This window comes from Dromiciops gliroides, chromosome 1 (assembly GCF_019393635.1).
Source record: "Dromiciops gliroides isolate mDroGli1 chromosome 1, mDroGli1.pri, whole genome shotgun sequence".
NCBI lineage: Eukaryota > Metazoa > Chordata > Mammalia > Microbiotheria > Microbiotheriidae > Dromiciops > Dromiciops gliroides.
Window position 1 is genome coordinate 57,380,532 of NC_057861.1, and position 26,661 is coordinate 57,407,192.

Consider the following 26,661-nt stretch of genomic DNA (forward strand, 5'->3'; position numbering starts at 1 on the left):
TATGTTTACACAGTTTTATTTTGCATTTATTGGATAGACCTATTTCATTTTATTGTCTGTGCACACTCCTGCAGAGCACGGATTGCTTTAATTTTTTATTCTTTGTATGCCCAGTGTTTACTTATCACAGGGCTGGACACACAGGGCAAGTGCTTGTTGAATTAGTCTGAACTGAACTGGCTGAGCCGTCTCCGTGTACCAGGGATTCTCAAATCCTTTTTGGTCTTAGGACACCTGAACTCTCTCACAAATTGAGAACCCCTTACCAAACAAAGAGCTTTGGTCTATTTTGGTTAGATCTATCAATATTTACCCTAGTTCGAATCAAAATGTATTAGAATTGTTATGAAAATAATTTTGACGCCACGGATGTCCTGAAAGGGTTTGGGGAATCCCAGAGGTACCCGGACCACGATCGGAGAACTGCTGATTTATACAAAGTAGATTCACAGAAAGCCCGGCCTGGAACAGCTTTCAGAGGCCAACCTAATCCGCCCCTCTAATTTTTCAGATGAGGAAACTGAGGCCTGGAGAAGGAAAAGCACCTTATCCCTAAGGTCACGCAGAAAACGGAGGTGGCCTAGCTAGGGACGGAGAGGAGGCGTTTTGGCGGGGGCAACGCCAGAGACCATCACGAGTGGGAATAGGATATCTCCATTTCGGTCTCCCCCGCGAAGGGACAGACCCTCTCTCCTCCCCCTTCCCCACCAGTCGTTCTCCCCCCCAACTCCTCCTTCTGTCTCCTCTCCCCCTCCTACGCCAGCTACGGCAGGTGGGAGGAGCGAACGCTGGGAGCTACCGGAGGGCGTGGTCCCTAGTGTCCCCGCCCCCTCCGCCTCTGGTCCCTGCCCCAGGCTGGGCGGGGCCGACGGGAGCTGAGCCGTGGCCGCCCCGTGCCCGTCACTTCCTGCCCCCGGGCCGGGGCCGCTTCCCCTTTAAGGGCAGGGGGTGCTGCCGCGGCGGCTGCGGCGGCTGCTCGCTATGGTGGTGCTGAAGAGCCTGGAGGGCAGCTCGGCCGAGGTGGCGGCGACCGTGACCCCGGCGGCGACCCCTGCGGCGGACGGGGGAGGAGGAGGAGAAGGAGCGGCGGCGGCGACCCCCCCAGGAGCGCCGCCGGGCGGGGAGTCCTACCTGTGAGCGCCGGGGCCCAGGCCCCACCGAGCCCAACCCATCCCACGCCGCGCCACCCGCGTAACGCCCCTGTCGGGCTCGGGTCCCCTCTGACCCCGGGATCGAGCCTCCGGCAGGCTCTGATCCTTTCTGCCCCATGGATCTGAAAGTTTAAGTATAGTCTGACTCGGGTCTCTTCTGACCCGGAGATCGAGCCTTGGACAGACTCTGGTCCTTTCTTGCCCCACTGATTTGAATAGTTAATCACAGGCAGGCTCGGGTCTCCTCTGACCCCAGGATCGAGCCTCTGGCAGGATGTGGTCCCTTCTGCCTCGCTGACCTTACCATAGGCTGGCTCGAGGTCCCTTTGACTCAGGACTTACTTTTTGTGTAGCTCGGTCCCTGGCCCTTTGCTCTCCAGTACCCCTAATTTGGTTCCTGGCTCTTCTGGCTTTTGGGTTTGCTCTGGATCCCCTTCTACTTCCAGTTTTGCTCTGGTCCTCTCTGACCCTTTGACTCTCCTATTTTCTCAATCTGTCTCTAGTTCTCGCTGATTTTAGGATTTACCCTCGGGCTAACTCTGGGCTCCTTTGATCCTGGTATCTCCTTTGTTTGGCTCTGGTTCCCTGGGAAGGCTGGCTTTTCTCTCAGCCCATCCCATCTGTTCCTCTGGTCTAAGATTTCCCTTCAGCTTGTCTTTGGCTCCCTCTGATACCCGAATTTACCCAGTCTATGACTCTTTTTCTTATCTAACCCAGGTATTTACTCTTTGGGTAAACAAACATCCTTCCTTTAATCTGGGCACCTCCTTTCCTGGGTTGAGCATTAACCCAAGCCGGCAGGACCATGGCCCACCTGGATTTTACCCAGAAAGATGGTTTCTTTCATCTCCATCCAGCCCAGCTGTTACATCGGGCCTGACCTCACACCTTTCTGAGTATGAGGAAGGATGGGTGTGAGCTTCTGTCCTGCTCCTATGCCAACTTATTCCTCTCCCTTCAAATCCTTACATCTCACTCAGCCTGACCACACTTAACCCCACTTCCTTCCTCCCGAACCCCTCCTGCCCCTGGGATCTCTCTGTGTCTTCTCTACCCGAGGCCTTTTTTCCATCCATCCCTGGATAAAGTAGAGAGAGTCACGGAAGGTCAGAGCTGGGGGGGGGGGCAATAGGGGGGAAGGTTACGATGGGGGGAAGGGGATGGCTTAGAACATGGAAGTCTGGGAACCCTTAGAACGTAGAACATGGGATATCAAGCTGAAAGAGAACTCAGACATAATATAAACCCCAGGGTTCCCTTAACCTTTTGTCTGTCTGTCCTGGACCCCTTTGGTAATCAGTCTGGCATGTATGGTCTTTGGAGCCTTTCTCAGTGACGTGTCTTTAAATGCATACAATAAAATGCATGGAATTACAAAGGAAACTGTATTTGAAATAAGTGCTTGCTGACCTAAAATAGACTTATCAAGAGTTTTTGTTTCTTAAAGTTCTCAGACCCCAAGTAGAGTCCAACCCTCTGATTGTTTGTTTTTATAGTTGAGAATGCTGAAGCCCAGAGAATAGAAGGGGATTTGTCCAAGGTCCTATTGATGCATCTGGCTCCCTTTGGGGATTGTAGTTTGTAAGCCTGATTGAAAGTCTCAGGCCTCTGGGCTAGTTTTTGTGGGAAAGGTGGAGCGTGTCAGCAGTGAGCCTGGCCTCTTGAGAGTGGGGTGTTTTGAGTGAAGAGGGAGCCTCAGGGCCTCTTGGGTAAATATGGAGGCATGTTAAAGGTTGACTAGTTTGGCCCCAAGGTGCTGGGGTAAAAACTGCCTGTAAAGTGGGGGTTTAGGGTGTGTGGGATCTTGGGTGAGTAGCCTTGACATTGAGTCAGGATTTCCTGCTCATCCGTACAGTGGGCCAGGCAGTATTTGTAAGGAGTTTGGAATCCAAAAGCCTCTGCGTGTGTGTGTGTGTGTGTGTGTGTGTGTGTGTGTGTGTTTTGGAGGGGCAGAGGGAGGTTGATTTATTGTTGAACTTGGCTTTGAAAAGGCCTGGATACAGCTCCTGTGTTGGAGACAGTATATCGGAGAGGTCTTGGTACAGATTGATTTCTAGGAAATAAACACCACCAGACCTTGCTTCTGAAGGGTCCCTGATAAGCTCCTTAGGCTTTCAGGGCTGTGGTGTGAAGCAGTTTGGGTTATACTAACGTTAGCTAACAGCCAAGAGAGCCCCAGCCTCCAACCCAACATTGGCTGCTGTCCAGTGCTGGGCAGGAGAATCACCGAATCCTTTAATTACCTTTCTGTTTATACCTCTGTTCCCAAAGCTAATTGTTTGCCTGGGTCCTTGCCTTTGACAGCTCCTGCTAATGAATTGTAGGCTCAGCCCTTTGGCTAAAGGAACCCTGGGCTTTTGGAAATGAAATATAAACAGTGCTCCTGAAGTGACTTAATTGAACCTAACCAGCTTCTTGGCAACAGCCTTGAGCAGTCTCTTTTCTTAGGGCCCAGGATATGCCAAATTTTTACCTCTTGGAAAAAGTTTTTCTTGTCGATTTACAGGGCTGGGAGTCACAGCTTTCCTACCCAATGTGTGTTGCTGGGCAGAGGTCATTTTTCTAATATGTTTTGAGAGCTGGAAAGGACTACCAAGGTCATTCAGCACCCCCATCCCCACCCCATCCATATATATATATATATATATAACTAACCAGGGAGGAAACTGAAGCCCCAAAAGGTTGATTTGATTAAACTATTTACTTGACAGTAAATAGCATAAATGAGAATCTAACTCATTTTCACACCCAGCCTGGGGCTCCTTCCCTTGGTATGGCTGGGAACTCTTCCAATGAGAGGTTAATTGACTTGACCAAATGTCACTGCTTATTGATTGACTAGTAGAAGGACTGGGATGGAGAATTGCTGTGGGGAGCAGCAGACTGGGTTTCCAAGGGAGCTGAAGCTGAGGTCTTCAGAGGTGGGATTCTGGTGTGGTTTCCTTTGGGGGGGTCACCAGCCAGCCTGAAACCTTCAGAGCTAGGAGATCAAGTTGGAGCAGACAAGCCTTTCCATCCTTTTTCTTTTTCTTTCTTTCATTCTCCTTCCTTCCTTCCTTCCTCCCTCCCTCCTTCTCTCCCTCCATCCCTCCCACCTTCCCACCTATCTTTCTTTTTCCTGGTGGTTAATACATCTATGGGCCTGGACAGCTCCCATTCTCCAGGGAAATGCTCTCTGCTTTCCTGAGTTTATGTTCACCTTTTAGGCCCTCAGACTGAATCTGATACTGCCTCCCCCTCTCCCCCTTCTCTCCCAAGCTATCCAGAGCCTGGGTTGGGGGTTTGGGGGGTGGGGGCTTTTAGAGGCATCTCTCTAGGTATTACGTTGGAGTCAGGAAGACCAGATTCTGATTAGCCGTGTGACTCTGGCCAAATCACTTAACCTTTGCTCGCCTCATTTACCTTCTCTGTAAAATTGCACTAAAAAGAATAGCTCCTCTTCCCAGGGTTGTAAGGATCAAACAGTAAAGTTCTTCCATAACCCTCAAAGAGCCTTTGTTGCTGCTGATGTTGTTGCTGATGTTGTCATGGTCGTTGTTCCTGGGCCCTGAAGCTTTGCTGGGGTCCTTGGCACAGGAGTCTCTCTGTTCATTATAATGGTATTAATTAGGCATCTTCTGGACGTGGTCTTCTGTTGCTGCTCCCCTTCCCATACACTCACCCAGCGGTTAAATAACACACAGTGTCTGCCCTTAGGGAGCCCACAGTCTAGGAGGGAAAAAATACACAACACACTCATCACTAGGATACACAACAATACAAGATGCTTTGAGCTGGGCACAGAGCTTGGACGAGATTTCTGGTCTGGAGGGGGAGGCCCCCCTTCTAGGAAACAGCCTGGGCAAGGCCCAGGGTTAGGAAAGCACGGGCAGGGATGGGGGCGTAATCCTCCATGCCTGTGACCCAGGAGGGAAGTCACTTTAATAAGAACGACGGAAAGATATTTAGGCAGGAGGGGAGGATCTCAAATGCCCGGCAAAGGAATTTGACCTTGACTCAGGAAGGAGCCACTGAAGGGGTTTTGAGTAGAGGCAGGCAGTTGATCAGTTAGCATTTATTGAGGGCCTACTATGTGCCAGGCACTGTGCTAAGTGCTGGGGATGCAAAGAGAGGCAAAAACAGTCCCTGTTTTCAAGGAGCCCATAGGCTAATGGGGAAGACAACATGTGCCAACAACTAGATACAAACAAGCTATAGACAAAAGAAGGTCAAGGGAAGAGTCTTGGGGTTCTCCTTAGGAGATCTAGAATTGGGCAGGGAGCTAAAGAAAGAGCCAGGGAAGGAGGTAATGGGAAACTCAGGGAATGGGGTGTCTCATAAGCCAGATGAAGGTGATGTTATGTCAGATGCTGCAGTGAGCTAAGGAGGCTGGGGGCCTAGAAAAGGTATTTGGATTTCATGATTTAGGAGGATACTAGTGACTTTGGAGAGAGAAAGCTGTTGTAGGAGAGGTCTGGGGCAGAGCCCTCAGGGAATTGGACTTGGGGTTCAAATTCTGCCCATACACTATCTCTGTGACAATGGCCTGGGCCTCAGTTTCCTCATGTGTAAAATGAAGAGGCTGGACGTCCGGCTCTAAGGATCATCTCTTCCATCTATGTGTCCCTGATGCAAAGATGAAAGCTTGCAGAAAGTGAAGGGGAAAGTGGGTGGTAAGGATCTGTGAGATGTCAGAGTAGGTAGTCTCCCAGCTCTCTCCCAACCAGGAAATGCCTGGATTTCACAGACAGTTTTTTGGAGAAGTTTTTCATGGAAAAGGGGGAAGAGAGACCTATTGGAAGAGTCGAGGCAAGTTCTTTTTTTTTTTTTTTTTGAAAGGATGAGGGTGCTTGGAGCTTATTGGTGAGCAGATGAGTGCACCTGTGGGGAGAGAGAGAGAGAGAAGAGAAAGAAGAAGAGAGATGAAGAGAAAGAAAGAGAGGAGGAAGGAGAGAGAAAAGGAGAGAGAAGGAGAGAGGAGAGAGAGAAGAAGGAAGAGGAGAGAGGAAGAGAAAGAGAGGAAAGGAGGAAGGAGAGAGAAAAGGAGAGAGGAGGAGAGAGAAGGAGAGAGGGGAGAGAGGGAGGGAGAGAGAGAAGAAGGAAGAGGAGAGAGGAAGAGAAAGAAAGAGGAACGTATATGTATAGAGATATATAGATATAACCTATATCAGATTACCTGCTGTCTAGGGGAGAGGGGAGGGAGGGGTGGGAGGGAGAAAAATCTGAAATTGTAAAGCATGTATAAACAAAAGTTGAGAACTAAAAAAAAAATAAAATAAAATAAAATAACTGTAGACAATAAAAAAATATAAAAAAAAAGAAAGAGGAAAGGGGGAAGGAGAGAGAAAGGGGGAGGGAGGGTTGGTGGGAGAGAGAGAGAACGAAAGAGAGAGAGAATGAGAACTCAGAGTGGTGATCAAGGGAGGGAGGGAGAAGGGAATGGTACATGAGAGAGATGGGGGATGAGTGGGTCCTGGAGAAAGGGGAAGGGGGAGAGTTGGGAGGAGGGGCAGACAGAGATGAGCCTGAGTGAGGAGTGGAGATGCCTCTTCTGTGATCAGAGGGAAGGTGGAGGGAGTAGGTGATGATGCTGGGGAGTTTTGAGAGTCCTTCCTTTGGGTGGCCTCAAGTTTTAGGGAAAGAGGAGAGGTTATGGGCCCTAAGATTGGGTGATTTAATAATGACCACGTCTCCCATTTAAATAGTGCTTTAAGGTTTTCAAAGTGCTTTTCAATACTCTCTTTTAATTCTCCCAACCTTGGGAGACAGGAGCTATTATTCCATTTTCCAGTTGAAGAAACTGAGGCCAAGAGTGATGGAGGGACTTGCCCTTGGCCACCTACCTAGAAGGCTGGCACTCTCTGACTCCGAGGCTTGTGTTTTATCCTGGACCGCTGAGCTGCATTTTATGGGGAACGGTTGGATTCCTAAAAGGAGGGGAGAGAAAAGGGTTCAGGAGAATCTGTGGGGAATGAATCAGAGTAGGAAGAGGAAGAGGCAATGAAGTGTGGTAGATGGAATGCTGAACTGGACTGTCTCGCATGCCCTTCCTCCACCCTGTCTTTACTGGCTACTTAACCCTCGGCTAATTCACTTGCCTTTTTTTTAGGCTCACCTTTCTCATCTCTACAGTGTCCCCAAAGTCCTAGGGTGATATTAGACTTTAATAGCTTAACATTTTAACCTTTAGTAGCTCAAAATTGCCCTCCCCTGAGATTGTTGGGACACCCGGTTTATAGACAGAGCCTAGAGCTGTGATTCCTTCCATGGTGGGGACCTCCCATACAAGGAAACTCTCTCCAGCAGTAGAGGTTGGCACCATCTCTTCACTTAATAATCTTTGTGAGTGGCCTAGTGTATAGACAGGTTAAATGACTTACTCAGGGTCACACATCCGGTATGTGTCAAAAGTGAGACTGAACCTAAGACCAGCTCTTGATGGAGCTAGGTGGTAAAGTGGCTAAAGGGCTGGGCCTGGAGAGTCAGGAAGACCTGAGTTCAAATTTAGCCTCAGATTCTTACTAGCTATATGACCTTGGGCAAGTCACTTAATTTCTCATTGACTCAGTTTCCTAACCTATAAAAAAAAAGAAAAACAAACAAAACCACAGGGATAATGATAGCACTTACCTCCCAGGGTAGTTGTGAGGACAAATGAGATACTATTTGTCAAAAGGGCTTAGGAGAGTACCTGGCATATAGTTTGTTGTTGTTCAGTTGTGTCCAACAGATCATGACACCATTTTAGGGTTGTTGTTTTTTGGCAAAGATACTGGAGTAGTTTGGCATTTCTTTCTCTAGCTCTTTTTACAGATAGGGAAACTGAGGCAAACAGGGTTAAGTGACTTGTCCAGGATCACACAACTAGTGTCTGATGCTGGATTTGAGCTCAGGTTTTCCTGACAACAGGCCCGACCCTTTATCCATTGCTCCACCTGGGTACACCAGGCATATAAAAATAAAAATAATAATAATAATAATTATTATTATTATTATTCCACCTCACTTCTCTCATCTATAAATTGGGATTAATAATAACCATGATACCTGCTTAAAAGGGGTCATCATGTTCTTAAAATATAAAGTGGTAGGGGGCAGCTAGGTGGCTCAGTGGATAACTAGCTGGGTGACCCTGGGCAAGTCACTTAATCCTCGGTGCCCTGCCCCCCCAAAAAATATATATATATAAAGTGGAGGATCAAGTAAAGCTCCCTGGCTCTGGAGGCAAAGGTCCTCAGAGCCCACCTCTGCTGCTCACGGCCAGTCTGACTGTAGGCAAGTCACACATGACCTCCCAGGCCTCAGTTTCCTCATCTGAAAAGTAAGGGGCTGGACAGTGGCCTCTCAGGTGCCTTTGGGCTCTAGGTCTGGGGTCTTGAGTGAACTGAGGTTAGGCGCCATCCATGAGTTTGTGAAATCCGCTTGATTTTATGGCTACCTTCCTCCTATTCAGTGCTTCTTAGGCTCAGAACAAGAGCAGAGAAATTAACCCACAAGCATTTATTAAATGCCATGTGTTGGAAACAGAATCGTATATTCAGATGTGGGAAGGGCCTGGGAGTCCAATGCATTATGCATAGGAAGAAATAATAAGAATAGTGATCATAGTGATGATCGCTAACATGTCTATGGTGCCTACTATGCGCTAAGAGCTTTACAAGTATGATCTCTTTAGATCCTCACAACCACCCTGGGAGGCAAGCGCCGTTATTACCCCCATTTTACAGATGAAGAAATGGAGGCAGAAACAGGCTAAGTAGTTGTCCAGGGTCATGCGACTAGTACAGGTGCTCTTAGCCTTTTTGGGTACCCTGGACCCTTTGGGCTGCCTGGTGAAAACCTACAGACCCCTCCTCAGAACAGTGTTTTTCAATGCATTTGAAAAATACATAAGATTACAGAGAAACCAATTATATCGAAGTGCAGCTGTCAAAACATTTTTTAGTTCTTGGACCGCATGTAACTTGGACCTCATGGACCTCCTAATTTCAAGCCTAGCTTTCTATCTACCTCCTCCTTTATTTAGTCCGACCCCCTCATCTTAGAGGCAAGGAAAAGGAGGCCCCAGGAGGTTAAATAATATGCCCAAGATCATGTCAGGTATGAAAATCGGGTCTACACATCTTTCTTCCATTAGTGAGGATTTTCAAGTTCAATCTCCTAGAGGTGGGACCCACAGGAACTTGGTGGCCAAGCCAGGACTGGGACCCTCTTGTCCTGGTGCCCAGCCCGGGTCCCTCTCTACCTCCCATAGTGCTTTTCCTGGCTCTAAGGTCTGGGCAAGACCCTTAAGCTCCCAAGGCCTTTGGAATGAGGACGGTTTGGTACACAAACTTCCCCAGCTTGCAGGCCCCTGAGGACAGTAGGTTCTGGGCCCCTGCATGGGGCCTCTGCACTGTCTTCCTCTCTTTTCAGCCCATCCCAATCCCACATGGTCTCTTGCGGGTGATTCAGCTCCTTTTATCTCTCTGGCCCAGGGTGGTTGTGGCTTGGACACCTTCCAGCTTCCATCAGAGCGAGACCCAACTGGAGGCCGAGTGGGGCAAGGGAAATTTCGTGGGGCCTTAATAGGGTGATGTAAGGGAAGGTGGGGCCCGAGTTTTCTTGCTGGTAACTTCCTGCAACTTGATGCCATTATTAGTGTCTGGAGGCTTACAGAACGATTTCCTTTTGGTAGCATTTCAAGGTAAATATTGCAAGCATCATCAACTCCCCTCTTAGAGGTGAGGAACCAGGCCCCAGAGAGGGCAAGGGACTTGTCCAGAGTCACACAGCTAGTAAGTGGTGGAGCTGGGATGCTTTGTTTGGACTCCAAGTTTCTTTCTTTCTTTTTTTTTTTTTGGTGAGGCAATTGGGGTTAAGTGACTTGCCCAGGGTCACACAGCTATTAAGTGTTAAGTGTCTGAGGCCGGATTTGAACTCAGGTCCTCTTGAATCCAGGGCCAGTGCTCTATCCACTGCACCACCTAGCTGCCCTGGACTCCAAGTCCCTTAATGAAGGGATTGGGGAGTGGGAACATGGTTGTTAATAACAGATTTTAAAATGATAAAGCATTATGGGCTTAGTGAGTGCCTTGGACTCAGAGACATTAAGTGATGTACCCAAGATCACAGCGTCTCAATAGTTCCTGAACTCTCCACTGCACCCATCCTTCAGAGCCTGGGACACCTTGACAACCTAAATGGTCAGTGCTGGGAGGGCACCTAGAACACAGAATGTCCGATGAGAAGGCAGAGATCCAGAAAGGGGAAGTGATTCCACCCAAGAGCAGCACAGTATCAGCTAGAAGCCCTTCTCTTCACGACTCTCTCCACTTGCCTCCCTGTGACCAGTCACTGGGGCTTAATCTTGGGTCAGCAAGCTTGTCGAGTCTCAGAAAACAGACTGACAGATGCCAGAAGAGATTGGCTATTTGTGGTGCTCTCAGAGATGGGGCTAACCCAGGGAGGCCTGCTGTGGTCCTCTTGAGCCCTCACCCTGGGAATGGGCCCAGGGTGCTAGACAGGGGGCGATGTCAGAGGGCGAGACTGAACCTAGAACCTTTGACTCCAGAACGTCGTGTTCTAGCTAACAACTACTAGTGTTCTTCATTATATGAGACCTAGAGAACCTTGACTTTTCTCTCTCTCCATCTCCCCCTTAGAAGTAGGGACATGGGGGGCAGCTAGGTGGCGTAGTGAATAAAGCACCGGCCTTGGATTCAGGAGGACCTGAGTTCAAGTGTGACTTCAGACGCTTGACACTTACTAGCTGTGTGACCCTGGGCAAGTCACTTAACCCTCATTGCCCGGCAAAACAAAAACAAAAACAAAACAAAAAAAAGAGGTAGGGACATGTCAGTTTAAATGCCCCATTCTCCACACAAATCTAGATTTGAGATCATTCTGCCTGAGAGGGCCCCGAATGTCACAGCCAGCTGGGAGGGCCCGGAGAATACCGAATGCCAGGGCTCGGAGGGTCCCTTATCTGGTTCCACACCCCCCCCATTTTTCGGATGGCCCAGGAAGAAGTGGCTGGCCCAAAGCCGCATAATGGGGTAGGGCTGGATCTTGTCCCCAGGCCTTCTGGCAACCTGGCCTGGGCTCTGCATCGCTCTGTCCCTTGGTGCTTTCTGCTCCACTAGTCCTGGGTACTTGGTGTCTGCTAGAACGCTGTTTCTTTAAAGTCATAGATTTCAGGCACATTTTCTGCTGAGGGCCTGGGTCTTTGGAGGAGGAGGGTTCTGGGGGTCTGCTGTTCCTCAATTCTTTCATTCATGTGCCTCCCCAGGACACAGGCCCCTTGCCCTGTCTAATCCCCTCCATTAGCCTGGCCCCCAACCAGCCCAGAGTGGGCCCTGTACCTCCCCCCCACTGGGCTTCCTCTGAGCTGTCTTCTGGGAGCCAAGGGAGGCCTCTGCCTGCCCTGGATGATAATATATTTGAGTAATTAAGACAGTTTAATCGGCTGAGTGGCAGGATTTAGCTCTGAAGGCCTCTCTGAGGTGGCCCCTGGGGGGTTCGGCAGATAAAGTCACAGAGAAACAAATTGATTGGGCTACACCATCCTCCTCCCTCCCCAGTGGTCCAGGGCCTCATTGGGCCAGAACCCCAGGACCCAGAGGTGATGAGCTGTACAGATTTAGGGAGGGAGCAGCTAGGTGTCATACTAACTGGGTGGGGACAGGGCCCACTCTGGGCTGGTTGGGGGCCAGGCTAATGGAAGGGATTAGACAGGGCAAGGGGCCTGAGTTCAAATGCAGCCTCAGACACTAGCTGTGTGGCCTTGGACAAGTGACTTAACTCTGCTTCCAAAAAGAAAAAAGAGAGAGAGTTGCTTAGGGAGGACATGATAAACATCTCAAGTGTTCAGAGGGCCCCAGATTCCTAGATTCATGAATGTAAGCACTGGAAGAGGGACCATAGACATCATCTCTGTCCAGCCAAGGCATTTATCAAGTGCCTACTATGTGCTATACACCATGTAGTACATGACAAAAACTAAACCACACAACCAAAATAATAAATGAGGAAACAATCCCTGCTTTCAAGGAGTTGGCATGATTTCTTTCAGATTTCTTTTTATTCTGAATTTTACAAACCTCTTACGGATGAGAAAACTTGCAGCCCAGGGAGAAGGGCCTTGACCAAAGTCACAAAGCTAAGTGACCAGGATAGAATTGGAACCCACGTCTTCCCGACTCCAAGTCCAGTGTCCTTTTCTCTGTCCCTGAGCCGGCTCTTTTCTGTCCTCATCCCCCCCACCCCATCATGCCCCTGGTTTCTTGCCCCAGTGTTTCCCCACCTCTGGTTCCTGTTGGAAGAGTGGGAAGAGGAGAAGACATCTTGGCTATTTCTGCCCCCACAGACATTACCACTCTCACCTCCCGAGCTCGAGGGCCAAGCGTTTTACCCCTGCCAAGCGGAGGCAGTATTTCATCAACCAGGCAGTGCGAAACTCAGACCTCACGCCCAGGGCCAAGGGCCGAAAGAGACTACAGCGGATGGAGAATAGTGAGTCAGGCCTGGTGGGGCCATGTGGGGGGGCTGTGGGGACAGTGCCCTGGGGCTCCCAGGGAAGGGAGGGAGGACAAAGGGGGATCTCCAGTCTTTCTCCCTCCACACCCCTTCCTCCCAAACGGATGTGGGAGGGGGTAGAAACTCCACATAAGGTCCCTGGGACCTGGTAGAACCCAGGAGTAGGATTTCCTCCTCAAAAACCTCCAGAAGATTGTCAGAGCATCCAGATCAGGTAGATGAGGAAAGTCCTGAATTCCCCACTTGCTTTTCCCTCTCTCCCTTCCCCCTTCCCCCCTATCTAGCCTGATCTCACGTTAATCTGAAAGAAAGCTTCCTAGCATGGGCCGTCATGGGAAAAGGTTCTGGCTTTGTAGTCAAGGGGAGCTGGGTTCAAATCCTGGCCCTGTGCCTCAGTTCCCGAAGGGAACTTGAGAGAGCAAACCTTCTTCTCTGGGGGTCAGTGTCCTCTGAGCGTGAAGGGGACTGGAGTAGAGGGGATCACTTCAGTGCCTCCCCTCTGAGCCCAGTGGCCCCTCCTGGCTCTGAGTCTTCAGGTATTCCAGTGATTTCGACTTGGTGACCTAAAGGTTGGGGTGGGTAGCTGAGAAACCCAGGGGTGGGTGGTCTGGGAGTTTTGTTTAATCTCAAAGGCCTCTCCTTTGACAGGCCACTATTTGATGACACTTATGGAGAGGATTGAGTGTTCCCCCGATGATGGGGAACTGGCCCTCCCTGCTACTCCCAGCATCTTTGCCAAAGCCTGCAGCAATGAGACCTACATCGAGGTAGGAGGCCCCTGCTGTCCTTGCCCAACCCCCTTGCCTCAAGACTTGAGGATCTCCCCTGCAGGGGGCCCATTCTGTCATCCCCCCTGCTGAGCATCTGGGGGGGGGGGATACAGTTTGCTTTAACTTCATGATCTGGGCAGCATCCTGAGACAGCCCCAGGTTGGATGTTTAGTTTGGTGACCACGAGCAGCTCCTTCCCCATCAGCCTCACTTTTCCTTATCTGTAAAATGGGGTTAATACTTCTCATAACTGTATACCTCAAAGGGCTGCTGGGAGAAAGGACATCTTTAAAGTTTGTTAGCCTGGTGGGTTCTGAGGCTGGATCCCCGGGAGCTGGGAAGCCCAGCTTCCCTCTCCAGGCGCTGTGGGCCTAGGCTTAAGCCTTGTCTCAGGATTCTCTGCAAAATAGGCATAGAGTTACTTTGCTTGTGGGAAGGCGAGACCTGTTAACCTCTTGAAATCTCTTTTTGCACCAAGATTGATGGTTTGAGGTCTCCTCATGTGCTCTGGGGGGTTTCCCTGCCCTCATCTGCTAAGTGTCTCCCTGCCTGGAGCCAGCAGAGATCCAAGGGCTGTATGTATACCCTTGGGATGCCCAACCAGTCTGGCCAAGTCTGTCCCTGGGATAGTACTCGCTCTAGGGGAGTATGGGGGGGCAGGAATGTCTCCTGGCAGCTGTTTCTAAGCTCATGATAGGGTGGAGGTTAGGGACAAGACAAGACCCATGTAATCTGAGACAAGGTCAGTAACCCTGGCATGAAACCGAGGGCATCTCTTTTGTCTGCCCCTATGCCAAGTACTAGAGCTCCCCACCTGGGAGCTGGAGGAAGCAATCAGAGCTGGGTCCCGGCCCCCCCAGGCTGGAAAGACACCAAACCAGAGGATCATGGAAAAGCCCAGACCTTGGAGTCTTGTCAGGCCTCTCTGGGAATCCCAGTGTCAGGATTCTTAACCCGGGGTCATGGAACTCATCAGATTTCAGGAAGTCCATAGATGGGGGTGGTGATGGGGAATCACATCTTTATTTTCACTACCCCCCCACCTGAAACTGAGCATTTCTTCGGTTATGACTGTAGGCAGCCAATGTTACTGTGAGACGGCATCACTGGACTGCGGGGGGCGGGTGGTCCCTGACGCTGACAAGGTAGAGACCCCCTTATCTAAGGACCTGGCTCATTCCCAGCCTTTCTCCCTGTCCCCCACTTGCCCTCTCCCCCCAATGGAACCCTTTTTCCCCACCCCCTCCTCCGAGTCTTTCTGCAATACCCCATTGCCCCAACCTGGTCCACAGTTTCTCAGCAGCCCTCTTGCCCCATAACCTGTTTTGTGGTTTGTGAAATGAGGCAATGATGCCTGTTGGGCAAAGGATGGGTGACTCTTGCATGGGAGGGGATCCCTTTCCAGGTAGGGGTTGGGCGGGATGGTCTCTGGGCTTCCTCCCAACTCTAAGACTGTGAGAGGACACAGAGGGACTTAAAAAGAATCTAGAGGCATAGACTGTCACTATGTGGGGGGGGGGGGGCTAGAATGATAGCCTGAAGGGATCCTAGGGTCAGAGTTCTAGACTGGAAGGGACCATCTTGTCCAGCCCTCCAGTTTGACAGATGAGGAAACTGAGGCCCAGAGAGGTTCCTTCTCCCAAGGTCAACCAGGTAAATAGGTGCTAAGGGGTCAGAAGACCCACATTGTCCAAGATCCTTTAAAAAAAAATGGATGCGAGAGGGCAGCTAGGTGGCATGGTGGATAAAGCACTGGCCCTGGATTCAGGAGGACCTGAGTTCAAATCTGGCTTCAGACACTTGACACTAGCTGTGTGACCTTGGGCAAGTCACTTAACCCTCATTGCCTTCCACCCCCCCAAAAAAAATAGATGAGAAAACAGCTGAGGCTGGTTCAAGGTTCCATGGCTCCTGGTTCCTAGGCTGCTGGTCTCTGGGAGAGGCCCCCTGATTTGGTCCCATTTCATTGGCATAGCATGGGGAGTCCCCTCTAGCAGGGCAGGGCCACACTGAGGGCTGCCTGGGGCACTGTGAAGGACTTGCGCCCAGGGTCACACAGGCTCGAGCCCGGGCCCTGCCCTGGCTTGGAGGCTGGCTTTTTATCCACTCTGCTCCCACAGGGAGATGAAAGAACCAAACCCTGGTGTGTGTTTTCTCCTTTCTGAGGGAGTTGGGGGCTAAACTAGTGTGGGTCAGCCCTAGGCAGCAGACCCTTATCTTCAGTTGGCCTCCATCCCTACCTCTAATTAGAGTTCCGGTCCTGTCCTGAGGTGGGGAGGATAGAAATCACAGAACAAATTTCTCTATCATCATCATCATGATGATTATTTGTTATTATCATTAGTTCATTGTTATTATTGTTATGGTCTCATCTGGAGCCGTTGTGTGCTAGAGAGGGCTGGCTTTGGAGGCCGGATTCCAGGGACTTGAGTCTTGGCTCTTGTGCTTCCCAGCTGTGTGACCCTGGGCAAGTCCCTTCTCTTTTCCTTCTTGTTTCCTCTTCTATAAAATGGGTATAATCCTACTTTGTGCCTATTGAAAGGAAAGGGCTTTGTAAACCAAACAGCACCGGGGAAATGGGAGCTTTAAATTTTTAATTTTTTAATTTTTTGTGAGGCAATTGGGGTTAAGTGACTTGCCCAGGGTCACACAGCTAGTAATTGTTAAGTGTCTAAGGCCGGAATCCAGGGCTGGTGCTCTATCCGCTGAGCCACCTAGCTGCCCTGAAATCGGAGCTTTTGTTTGTTGCTGTTATTTATGGTCCAGAGCTTCCTGGAAGCCATGTTACCTATAGCTTAGATACAGTTGCCCCTGGACCAGGCTGGTGTCAAAGGCTGGGTTTTTTGAGGCCCTCCCAAGTCTTCCTGCCAGAGTCTGTGCAACTGACATGGATCCTCTATCTACCCTGGCATGCTGTGACCCCCGGTGAGGCATTTAACCTCTGTCTGCCCCAGTGTCCTCATCTGAAAAATGGAGACAATGATAGTACCTACCTCCCAGGCTGTATTGTGTGTGTGTCTGGGGAGGGGCTGCATCCAGTGAGATAACAAATGTAAAGTGCTTATGTGGCAGTTATTTTTTCAGTTGTGTAGGGAATTCTCAATGAGTTAACTCCTACCAATTCAGATCTGCCCTGCTCTGCAATTAGTCTGACAGAGTAGTTAGCAACTCACCCAGAGTCTCACAGTCAGCCTGTGTCAAGGGCAGGATTAGAATCCAGGTCTACATGATACCTAGGATGGCTCTCTCTCCTATACAACACATTGCCTCTTATTCTAAGGCTGTTTGTTTCCAGCTTTTTCCGCTCGAATCCAGATAGAAATGGCCCTGGGGCCCGTCACGAGGCGTTTCTAGTTATTGTTCTGCTGACTTACACACATGGATACAAAAATTGCCTTTTGTAAGTTGAACAGGAGCATTGGGATGGAATCTAACCTTCGGATTTGTTATTGTCATTTCCAAAAAAATCACAATCCTTCAAACCAATGCACAGCTCAGCCTTGAGCTTCCCAGAAGACATCCCCCCCCCCCCCCCGCTTCCTTGCTAGGTAACCATCTGCGGAGGCTGAGGGCCAGCCCGCCCAACCGGGTAGGGAGTTGGTGCCATCACCATGATTGGCCAGACCTGAGTGGGTGAAGACTTAGACTTGGAAATGATGCTGGAAAGGCATCCCTCGATCCTTTTACAATATCCCTCTCTCTCCCTCCCCTCCATTCCCCCACCCCCTCAAAAATTCTTGCCTTTTGCAGAGTACACAGTGATGAAGAATAGCAGTTCCCATAGTACCGTCTCCTGGGTTTTGTCCTTGTTTTTCTCCCCTTTTCTCCTACCCCATCCTGTCCTTCCTGGTCACTGGGTATCCATTGGCCCTGGCTCTAAAATGTGTTCCTTTTGTTTTTGAGAACCGTCAGCCAGATTGTGGGGGGTTGGAGGCAGGTGACGGCTGCAGTGTATTCCCTTAAGGAGATGAGTTTGGGCCAAAGACCCAGTCAACTTATCTCCAAGAAGGCCCAAGAGAGGGAGATGGGGACAGCTGCCTCCGGGTCATCTCCAAGACCCGAGACAAACACAATGGGATTGGGCATGAGGAGAAGAGCTCTGGCTCTGGGGTCAAGAGCTGGGTTCAGATCCCACCTCTGACCTGGCTGGCCTTGGGCAGATCATTTGTTTTCCCTGGGGCTCAGTTTCCTCATTTGGTCCCAGCTCTCTGTGGCCTCTGCACCCTCTCCCCATTACCAGTTCTAAGCAGAGGGCACCATTGCCCTCCCGCTGCCCCTGAGGCTTAGGGAATCATTGAAGCGAGCTTTCTACCCACCTTGCCATCCTTCCTGCAGTATTCCTGCTGGCCGGGGTCAGCCAGGGTCTGCAGAAACGAAACCCTCTGATAACCAGGGTTTTTCTGGTGTCTCTCCCCAGCCTCATTAGGTCTTTTGTGAAAGCAGCTGTCAAAGAAGGGCAGGTCATGGGAGTCGGCTTCCTCCCAGGGGCCCTTCCTTGCCCAAGAAGATGTTAACAAGCAGTTGAGTGTGGCAGCTCTGCCCCCCATTGCCGAGCAGCCAGAGGAGACCCATTCAGTCCTTGGGGCCAGGTTCCAGCTCCTCTGGGCCCTGCTTGACCCCAGCACCTGACCAAAGAGAAAAAGCTTGGCTTCTCCCAGGAGGCAGGCCCTGGAGCAGTGGGGATGGAAGGACTTAGTTAGGAGGCTCTGTTGACATCCAGGGAGGGTGTGGGCCCTCTCAGACTCCTTCACAGTTGGCCAAAGTCGGACCCGGGAGGGTGCTGGCCACCCGGAGGAAGGGGGAGCTGTTGTCAAGTGTTTGAAGGGCTGCCATAGGGAAGACTTGTCCTGACCAGCCCCCAAGGGGCAGAACCAGAAGAGGGGTGTCTTTAAGGGGGCCTGGAGGTTTGGAGAAAGGCAGATAGGGCTGACACAAAGGAAACCTCTACAAATTGGAGCTTCTCTCAGCTCTGTCACTACCACTCCCTACCTCAGTGACCTTGGGCGTGTCTGGGCCTCAGTTTCCTCCCCTGACCAATGAGGGGTTGGACTAGATGACCCCCTTAAGGGTCCTTCCAGCTCTATATTTTCAGTCCTGAGATATAGGGCTAGAAGAGACCCTTAGAGGCCATTTCATCCAACCCTCCCCTCCCCCATTTTACAGAGGAGGAAACTGAGGCACAAAGCTAATGCATGAGTTGCCCACATGGGTGGCAAGTGGTAGAACCCACATTTGAACTTGAATTCTCTGACTCCAAGTACAGACCTCTTTCCACCATGCTCCCTCAACTTCTCACCCCTCTGCTTCCTTGCCTTGGCTCTGGAAGTTTTCAAGCAAGCCCACCTGGCCATGTGTCAGGGGTATCCTTGGCCATCATCTTGTCCAGGAGCAGGTTGGGCCAGGCGCCAGCACCAAAGGACCCTGCCAACTGTGATCTTTGGAGATTGGGGGACCGTGGATGCCCTGCTCCTCTCCCATGGGTGGCAGAGGTTTTATGGGAGGGAGAGGACACAAGTTCCCTTCCAGCCAAGGCCCCCAGGATGAATTTAGGCACTTTTTTTCTCCCCGCCCCGCCTTGCAGATCTGGAGTGATTTTATGAACCGGTCTGGGGAGGAGCAGGAGCGGGTGCTCCTGTATCTGGAGGAGGAAGCTACGAAAAAGCACAAGGGCAAGGTCCCTGCTAAGACAACTGAGGATAATCGGAAAGGTATTGGGGGCCCTTCTAGGGCTGAGCTCTGGGCAGAAGTATTGGAGGAAGGACATGAGGAGAGCCTCTGGGAGTGGGGGGGGGGATCTGGGGCTGGGGAAAGGGAGAGGTGGCACCTGGGGAGGTCACAGCTTTGGGAGAACCATCTGACTTAACTTAGTTCTTTGCCTTTCAGAAGATCCATCTTACACACCCCAGGCCTGCTTCCAGAGGATTAACCGTCGCCTTCGGACCACCCTGAAGCGGGGGAGAATCCCCATGGTGAGTGAGACTAGAGCTGTGGGTTATGTCATGAAAGCCTAGAACGCCTGAGCTAGAAGGGCCCATAGAACATATGGTGTCAGAGGAGAGAGGGCCACCAGAATTGAGAATGTCTGAGCTGGTTTGAACATAGGATATCAGAGCTGGAAGGACCTTGGATATTTTCTACCCAGTGTTCCATGCAGCACCTAAGTGTGTAAAAAAGGTTTAATAAATGCTCTTTGGAAGCAGCTAGGTGGTAGAGTAGATGGAGCACTGGACCTGGAGTCAGGAACACCTGAGTTCAAATGCAGCCTTAGATATTTACTAGCTTCGTGACCCTACCTCTGGCTGACTCAGGGTTCTGTATACCTAGAATAGAGATTTTAGGAGCACCTACCTCCCAGGGCTGTTGAGAAGATGAAAACAGGATCATATCTGCTAGTATTTTATTTAAAAATTTTGCATCAATAGTCACTAGGGAGATTGGTCTATAATTTTCTTTCACTGTTTTGGCTCTTCCCAGTTTGGGTATCAGCACCATATTTGTCTCATAAAAGGAATTTGGTAGGACTCCTTCACTTATTTTCTCAAATAATTTATATAGTATTGGGATTAATTGTTCTTTAAATGTTTGGTAGAATTCACTAAAACAAGATAATATCCGGAAAGAGTGTCACAAGCCTTAAAGCCCTATTGGAGTGCTAGCTGATATTGTTGTCATTAATTATTATGACTCCCAGTACAAGGGATGAGAATCCCTTCCAGTCTCTCTCTGGACCTTATTTTTTTTCTGATTGGTAAAAAGAGGGGGTGGGACATCGAGGTAGTGTAGAGGCTACAGTGCTGGTCCTGGAGTCAGGAAGACTCAGCTTCCTGAGTTTAAATCTGGCCTCAGACACTTACTAGCTGTGTGACCCTGGGCAAGTCACCTCACCCTGTTTGCCTCAGTTTTCTCATGTGTCAAATGAGCTGGAGAAGGAAATGGCAAACCAATGCAGTATCTCTGCCAAGAAAACCCCGAATGGGGTCACAGAGAGTCCAACTCTACTGAAAAATGGCTAAATAACAACTGCTCTATGTTCTAAGGCCTCTCCTGCCCCCACCTCTGACATTCTTCCCTCCACAGCCCTTCAAGTGGCAGGCAGAGTTCTCTTGCCTTTTTCCTCCCCTTTTTTAAATGGCCTGGCCCCAGGTATATGTGATTATGTGGGAAGCTGGGCTGGAGGACTTCCTTTTTTCTCCCCTTCCATACACATACAGCTCCAGCCTTGCAGAGCATCCCCACCTAATAGGCCTTCCTGTGACCAGGTCATTGTGACCGGCAGCAGCCAGGCTTTGTGGAGGAGGGCAGGCAGCCAGCAGGAGGGGTTAAAGAGCCCCTTAGCACATCTCGCCAATGTCTGCAGTTGTGGGAGATTTGTTTGTCCTCCAGTCTTTGTCTTCCTGCAGGGCCAGGCGGCTGGTGGCAGGTGACTCTCTGAGAGATCAGAGACGCGCCCCACGACCCCTGACTGGAACCAGACACCCAGCAGCCCCTTACATTTTTGTAACTTCCTTTTTATAAAGTGTTCTCTGTCCTTTGGTTATCAGACTGCCCAGTAAAAGCTATAAGATGGTAACATTCTGAGCTGGAAGGGACTTTTGGGCCCAGGGAGGAAGAGGAGGAGGAGGAGGAGGAGGAGGAGGAGGAGGAGGGGGAAAGACTTGCCCAGTGCCACCTAGAAGGAGGGGCTTGGTCCCAGGTTATCTCACTCCAAATCTAGCATTTCTCTACTTGACCTAGCTACATCTGGCAGTGTGAGAGCTAGGCTCTCCATTTTGCAGCTGAGGAAACTGAGGCCCCAATAGGGAGTAGGTTGGTGGCAGAACACCAAGTCTCTGGAGTCTCAGTGTCCAGGGCAGCTGCTGCTTGGTGTCTAGGGGTACAAATAGGGCTGAGGGGCACTCATGGCCCCTGAGAATTTCTGGGGATACAGTCCAAGCATGTGACCAGTTTTAACCAGCATTTATCTCAGGGAATCCTTTTTTTTTTTTATAAACATTTTTATTTAAAGTAAAAAAAAAAAAATTAGGTGGGAAGCAGCAGTACAGAACTAGAAACAATGGGTCCAAATTTTGGAGAGCAGATCAGCTGTTGTAAAGAAAATCATATACATTATAGTAACATGACAAAATGGGATGCTTTGGAAAGCAGTAGGTTCCCAATCACTAAAGGTCTTCCAAAAGAGCTAAATTATAATTCGTTTGGATTTTTAAATTTAATGCTGCATTTAAAAAGTACAGAGAATTTCCATACATAAATCAAAACATGCAAAAAATAGGAGTATATATGAAATGATGAATTCTATCTCATACCAATTGCTCCAAGTATATAATTCTATACTTTCATTTTTAGCTTGTCATTCAGCTTGTCATGCTATTTGATCTTCCCTTGAGGGAATCTGAAATATTACAATAACCCCTTAAGACTATTAGTATTACATTGTTACTAACAAAACCTACCATTAACCTTCGAAGCTTTCTTCCTCCCAAATTCTCCCTCCACAAATGGGGAAGTGGAGGCTAATCCACACTAAGGCCACATCTAAAAATGCTCCTTTTTCCATCTGGTGTCCACCCGTTCTTTCTGAAAAAGGGTAACATGGAAGTATTTCCAGGTCTCCTGGAGGCTTGGTTCTTTGTATTCATTCGTTTCAAAATTGTTTTCACGGAGAGGGAATCCTTATTCAGATAAAGGTTGACCTAAATGGCTCCTGTGGCACATTTAAGCCCTGAGGTTCTGGATTCTTGGGTGTGCTTAGAAGAGAAGAGTGGGAGGTGAGGGTACTTTGACAGGGGGACACATGGAGGAGATGGGATCTCCTGGTGGGAGGGGCGTGGTGGTGGGGAGCTCCTCCCTGGCTGGCCAGGGAGGTACAGGTGGGGTCCAGATTGGGTCCCCCGCTATCCCTTCTTCTCCCAGGACACACTGGAGGGTCTGGAAGGAAAGCTCCTGCGGTTTTTTTCAGTCACTCCTCGATCTGTCTACATAGCCATGATGGATAGCAGGTGAGCCCTCTCCCCAAGGCCTGGATAAGTGTTAGGAGCTAAGACCAGCTCCTTTTTTTTTTTTTTCCCCTGTCCCAATCTACTCTCCCTGGCTTGATTTCCCCTTTCCTCTTATCCAGGCCAGGGCTAGAGTGACTTCTCCCTTGGGAGGCAGGGGGATGGCTGGTTTAACCTTTCTGGTTGATCTCAGGTTCCCCAGGCTGGGATTTAGAGGAAGGGGGTGTTGTTTCTGCCTTTTCAGAATTCATTTTGGTGAAGTTTGGGGTACCCAGGACTCACGGCAGGAGACCCCAGTTCTCTCTCCAGGCCTTAACGCCAATGCTTTGTTCTTCTTCTTCCCAGCTTCGAGAGGCTCTTGCTTCATGCCCTCTGCCAGTACATGGACCTGGTCTCTGCCAGTGAGTGCTTTCTGTGGACTTTCCTCTGCCCCATCTCCACCCTCCAATGACTTATGGGAAACCCTTAGGGTGCTAGAGCTCCTCAGGCTTTAGGGGCCTGGTGTCAGAAGGAAGTAGAAGGGCTAAGCCCTCATCCCCGGCTAGGCCAAGCTCAGAGGAAAGGGAGGCCCAGAGAGGAGAAGCAATTTCCTCCATGTTCTTCACCAAGTTAGTGGCAGAGGGGTCAGGATCAAGTCCTAGATCTGCTCTAAGGTGTCCCTACTGAGTCTGACCTTCTGACTAAACAGCCACGAGGCAGAGGCTGGAGGGCCGGCCCCTCCCCCCAAGCCACCGGGCCTGTATTTGGATAATTGAAGCCTGGCGGGTAGGGGTGGGGTGGGGGGAGGTGGAGAAGCCAGACTGGGGGCCACAGGGGAGCACTCAGCCCTGCTTATTCTTTAGTTTAATGAAGCTCCACTCATTAAAGGGCTTAAGTGTTCTCTCTAATGGCCTGGAGGGGAAATTAGGGGGCAGAAGGCACTTAGCCTCCTGGAGAGGGGTGGGGTGGCATCCACATAGACCAGCTGCCTGCTGCTGGGCTCTCTCTTCTCGGGAGTAACCAAGGACTAGGCTGTCATGGCAACCAGACCTGGGGAAGCTGTTTCTATGACTACAAGGTGGGTAGAGGGAGGGAAGGAGGGCTGGGTTGGATTCTAGCTCTTGCTCTAAGAGGGTGGCCTTTCTCTTAGGCTCAGCTTGGAGCACCTGAGTCAGGGTGGAGGAGGGGCAGATCTGCCCTTGAATGAGACACACAGCATGGTCGGGACAGAGAGCCCTGGGTCAGAAGTCTAGGAGAAATGGCTTCTTTTCCGCATGGCTGCAGTGTGACCTTGGACAAGTCATTTGATCTTTTTGTCCCACAGCTTAGCAGCCTGTGAAATGAAGCAGTTAGTTGGATGAGGTGATCTCTAAGATTCCTCCCAGGTCTGCTGTTCTCTATTCTAAGGACCACCCCCGGCCCTGTTCTACCACGGTTACTCCCTTGTCCATTATTTACCGGCTGGTACTTGAATTGAGACTGAGTTAGGCCATGAGGTGGATTCAACTCCACAAGGACTTATGAAGCCCCTGCTCCATGTAAGGCACTGGGCTAAGCAGCCAGACCCACACAGGGGAAAATAAGCAGGACCTTTCCTCCCAGACCTTGCATTCAATTGGGCTGGGGATAAGGAAGTTATGCTACAGTTTATCATTATGGAGAAAGAGAATCCAGGCTAGGCAGTGAAGACAAGATCTGCAGAGAATTCTAGGGCTATTTGAGGAGGGAGAAGAAGGTGGGGAGAGGATAAAGGAAGACTTCATGGTGGAGCAGGGAGCCCAGATAAAGTAAGGGTTCTGAGAGGATGAGGATGAGGGAAGTGCATTCTGGGTATGGGACAGGGAGCCCAGAGAGGGCCTGCCTGGGAGGCCTGTTTACCAGAAATAAGAAGAAAGAGCCATAAGCAGACTATTATTCTTCTGACCTTGGGTTGGGCTGCTTCTCTTTCTCACATCGTCCAAGGGTGGAGCACAGTTGACTTCTGAAGATGGGGCCAGGCTAAGTGTGACCCCTTTCTGATTAAGTAGGACATAGTGCACCCAGTAGGGGTGAATTCCCTGTTACTGGAGGTATTCAGACAGAAGTTGCATGAACTCTTGTAAGAGGCTCCCTGAGGGATTCATGTAGATGAGGGGCAGTGGGACTAGGTGACTGAGGCCCCCTTCCCAACCGAGATTCCATGACCCTGTTCCATAATCCCTAGAACCTTAGAATCCTCAGAATTCTTGGGGTTCCAGGACAGAATCCTGAGATCTCTGGAGTCTGTGCCATGTGTCCCTATTAGTGATTGTTTGGGCTATTTCTAATTCCTCCTCTGCCTTTGTATCCCTTTCTGGAAGGTTCCGACTTTGAGGGTAGACGGCAGATGAAAGTCAGCAACAAACACACCAACTTTTTGCCTCCGGAGCAGTTGCTGTCTGCCTACCTAGAGCAGAGAAGCTGATGCATCCCTCCTTCTTCCCCACCCTGGGGCAGGGATGGTCCCTCCTGTCATCTCCCTCCCTTGGGCAGCATGGTCCCCAGATCTGTTGTCATTGTTGTTATTAATTTTTTTAATCTACCCTGAACTCTGCCTGGCCCACTTTGCTTAGATCTGGGGGTTTGCTTCTGGTATTTTAAATTTTTTTTGACAAGGTACTTAAGAAGTCCTGATTTTTATCTTTTTTGGTGGATTTTACCCCTGACTTGAAAGTCTCTCATTCCTCTTCCCTGCCCCCTCTAATCTATCAGCCTTTTTCTTTGGAAGCGGGATCCCCGAAAGCTCTGCCTGGGGTCCTTCCCCCTCAGATTCTTTTGGGTCTCCTGGAGGTAGCTCCAGACACCCCGTTTCCAAACAAGCCCCCTGTGGATGCTTACACGCCCACTGTGCTGTGGCCGCAGGGATCTGGGCTGTTCACTGAGCAACTTCAGGGAGTGAGCAGCCTTGCCCGGATCAGTGCCACCTGCCCAGAGGGAAGTAGGCTGGCAGGCAGGATTTTATCCTTATTATACAATTAAAAAAATTTTTTTTTTTCAGGAGGGTTGGGGAGGGTGTGGGAGTTGGTTTGTTTTGGTCTTGGCAAAAGAAACCAAATTGGAGTTGGATTCCCATTGGGTTCTAGCTCTCCCCAGATGATCAATTTGTGTAGCTAGAGGTGTCTCCACTGCCCTCTGCCCCCCCCCAGCCATTAAGCCATCCCCCAGGCTGGTCGGAGTGGCCTTGGTGCAGTCTTCTGATGTGGCCAGCAGGGCTGGGGATGCTTACATTATTGCCCATACTACGACCATAGATTTTCTATAGTGTGTTATGTGTATGTGTGTATGTGTGCACATGTGTGTGTGTGGCTCTGACACCTCCCCCCCCCCAAAGCAGGGCAGCTCCATCCTCTATCCTCTAGAGAATGAATTTTTAAGAACCCCATATTGTAACTCTGGGCCTGAAAGGCCCCAGGAGTCTACTTTTGGGGGGGTGTGTTTGGTTTTTAAATTGTCTGTGCCCTCCCGTGGTGCCTTTTTTGCAGACTTACTTGTTACCAATTGCATGGTGGGTGAAGCTATGGGGCCCCAGCCCACCCCCCCTGCTCTAAGCCCCAGTGGCGCAGTGACCCTCCTGGGGAACTGTTTGCCAGCCAGGGCCCCAGGTCCCAGAGCTTGGTGATCCTGGGGGAGTTGGGGCCCCTGGTCAGTAACAGCCTCTCCTGCCCACATGCCTACATTTGGGCCTCCCCTCCCCTCCCCTCTGCTCCCAGCCATGGGATAGACAAAGGGGATATGGGCTGGAGGGTTGATGCCCTGGGCCTACCTCTGTTCTGAGGCTCACTGCCCAGACAGGCCTTGAGGGCCATGGGTGGAGAAGGCAAGGGGGGTTGCTGGCTAGGCCTTGGCTATTGCTTGGCTTTGGGGAAGGCGGGTATAATAAATTCCTGGTGCTCTGTACCTAGTCCTGTGTATGTTTTGGTTATTCCCTTGGGGGTCCAGGGAAGAGGGACAGAAAGCCAGCATCATGGAGCTGGCAGCCCCTAAAGGGACCTGGAGGCTATTGGGGCCAGCCTTGGACTGCCCAACTGGAATGGGAAATAGGTAGAGGAAGGTACACAGCAAAACTGGCTAGGGGACAGTCTGACATGCTCTGTATCTGTCAACATAAGTATCTCGATTTGATGTTTTTCTCTCTGCCTTGGAGTGTGAGACAGGCTGTGAACCTTAACTGGGGGTCAGGAGACCTGAATTCTAGTGAATTCAGGCAAGCCACTCCCTTAGCCCGGGCTTCAGTTTTCCTAGCTTTAAAAC

General features: G+C 50.3%; 1 protein-coding gene across 2 annotated transcripts; it reads left to right on the forward strand.

Annotated features, from left to right (window-relative positions):
- The first annotated feature begins 881 nt into the window (after positions 1-881).
- Positions 882-26,312, forward strand: R3HDM4 (R3H domain containing 4). Of its 2 annotated transcripts, none has more exons than XM_043988149.1 (8): positions 882-1,133; positions 12,478-12,623; positions 13,296-13,414; positions 18,999-19,125; positions 19,304-19,386; positions 22,331-22,416; positions 22,759-22,814; positions 24,732-26,312. In XM_043988149.1, the coding sequence occupies exons 1-8, from the start codon at positions 982-984 to the stop codon at positions 24,833-24,835; spliced, it is 873 nt and encodes a 290-aa protein (XP_043844084.1). In that variant the 5' UTR covers positions 882-981; the 3' UTR covers positions 24,836-26,312. The 2 variants fall into 2 exon arrangements, with proteins under 2 accessions (XP_043844084.1, XP_043844077.1); XM_043988142.1 differs by having other exon boundaries at positions 884-1,133; positions 19,301-19,386.
- Positions 26,313-26,661: the final 349 nt, after the last annotated feature.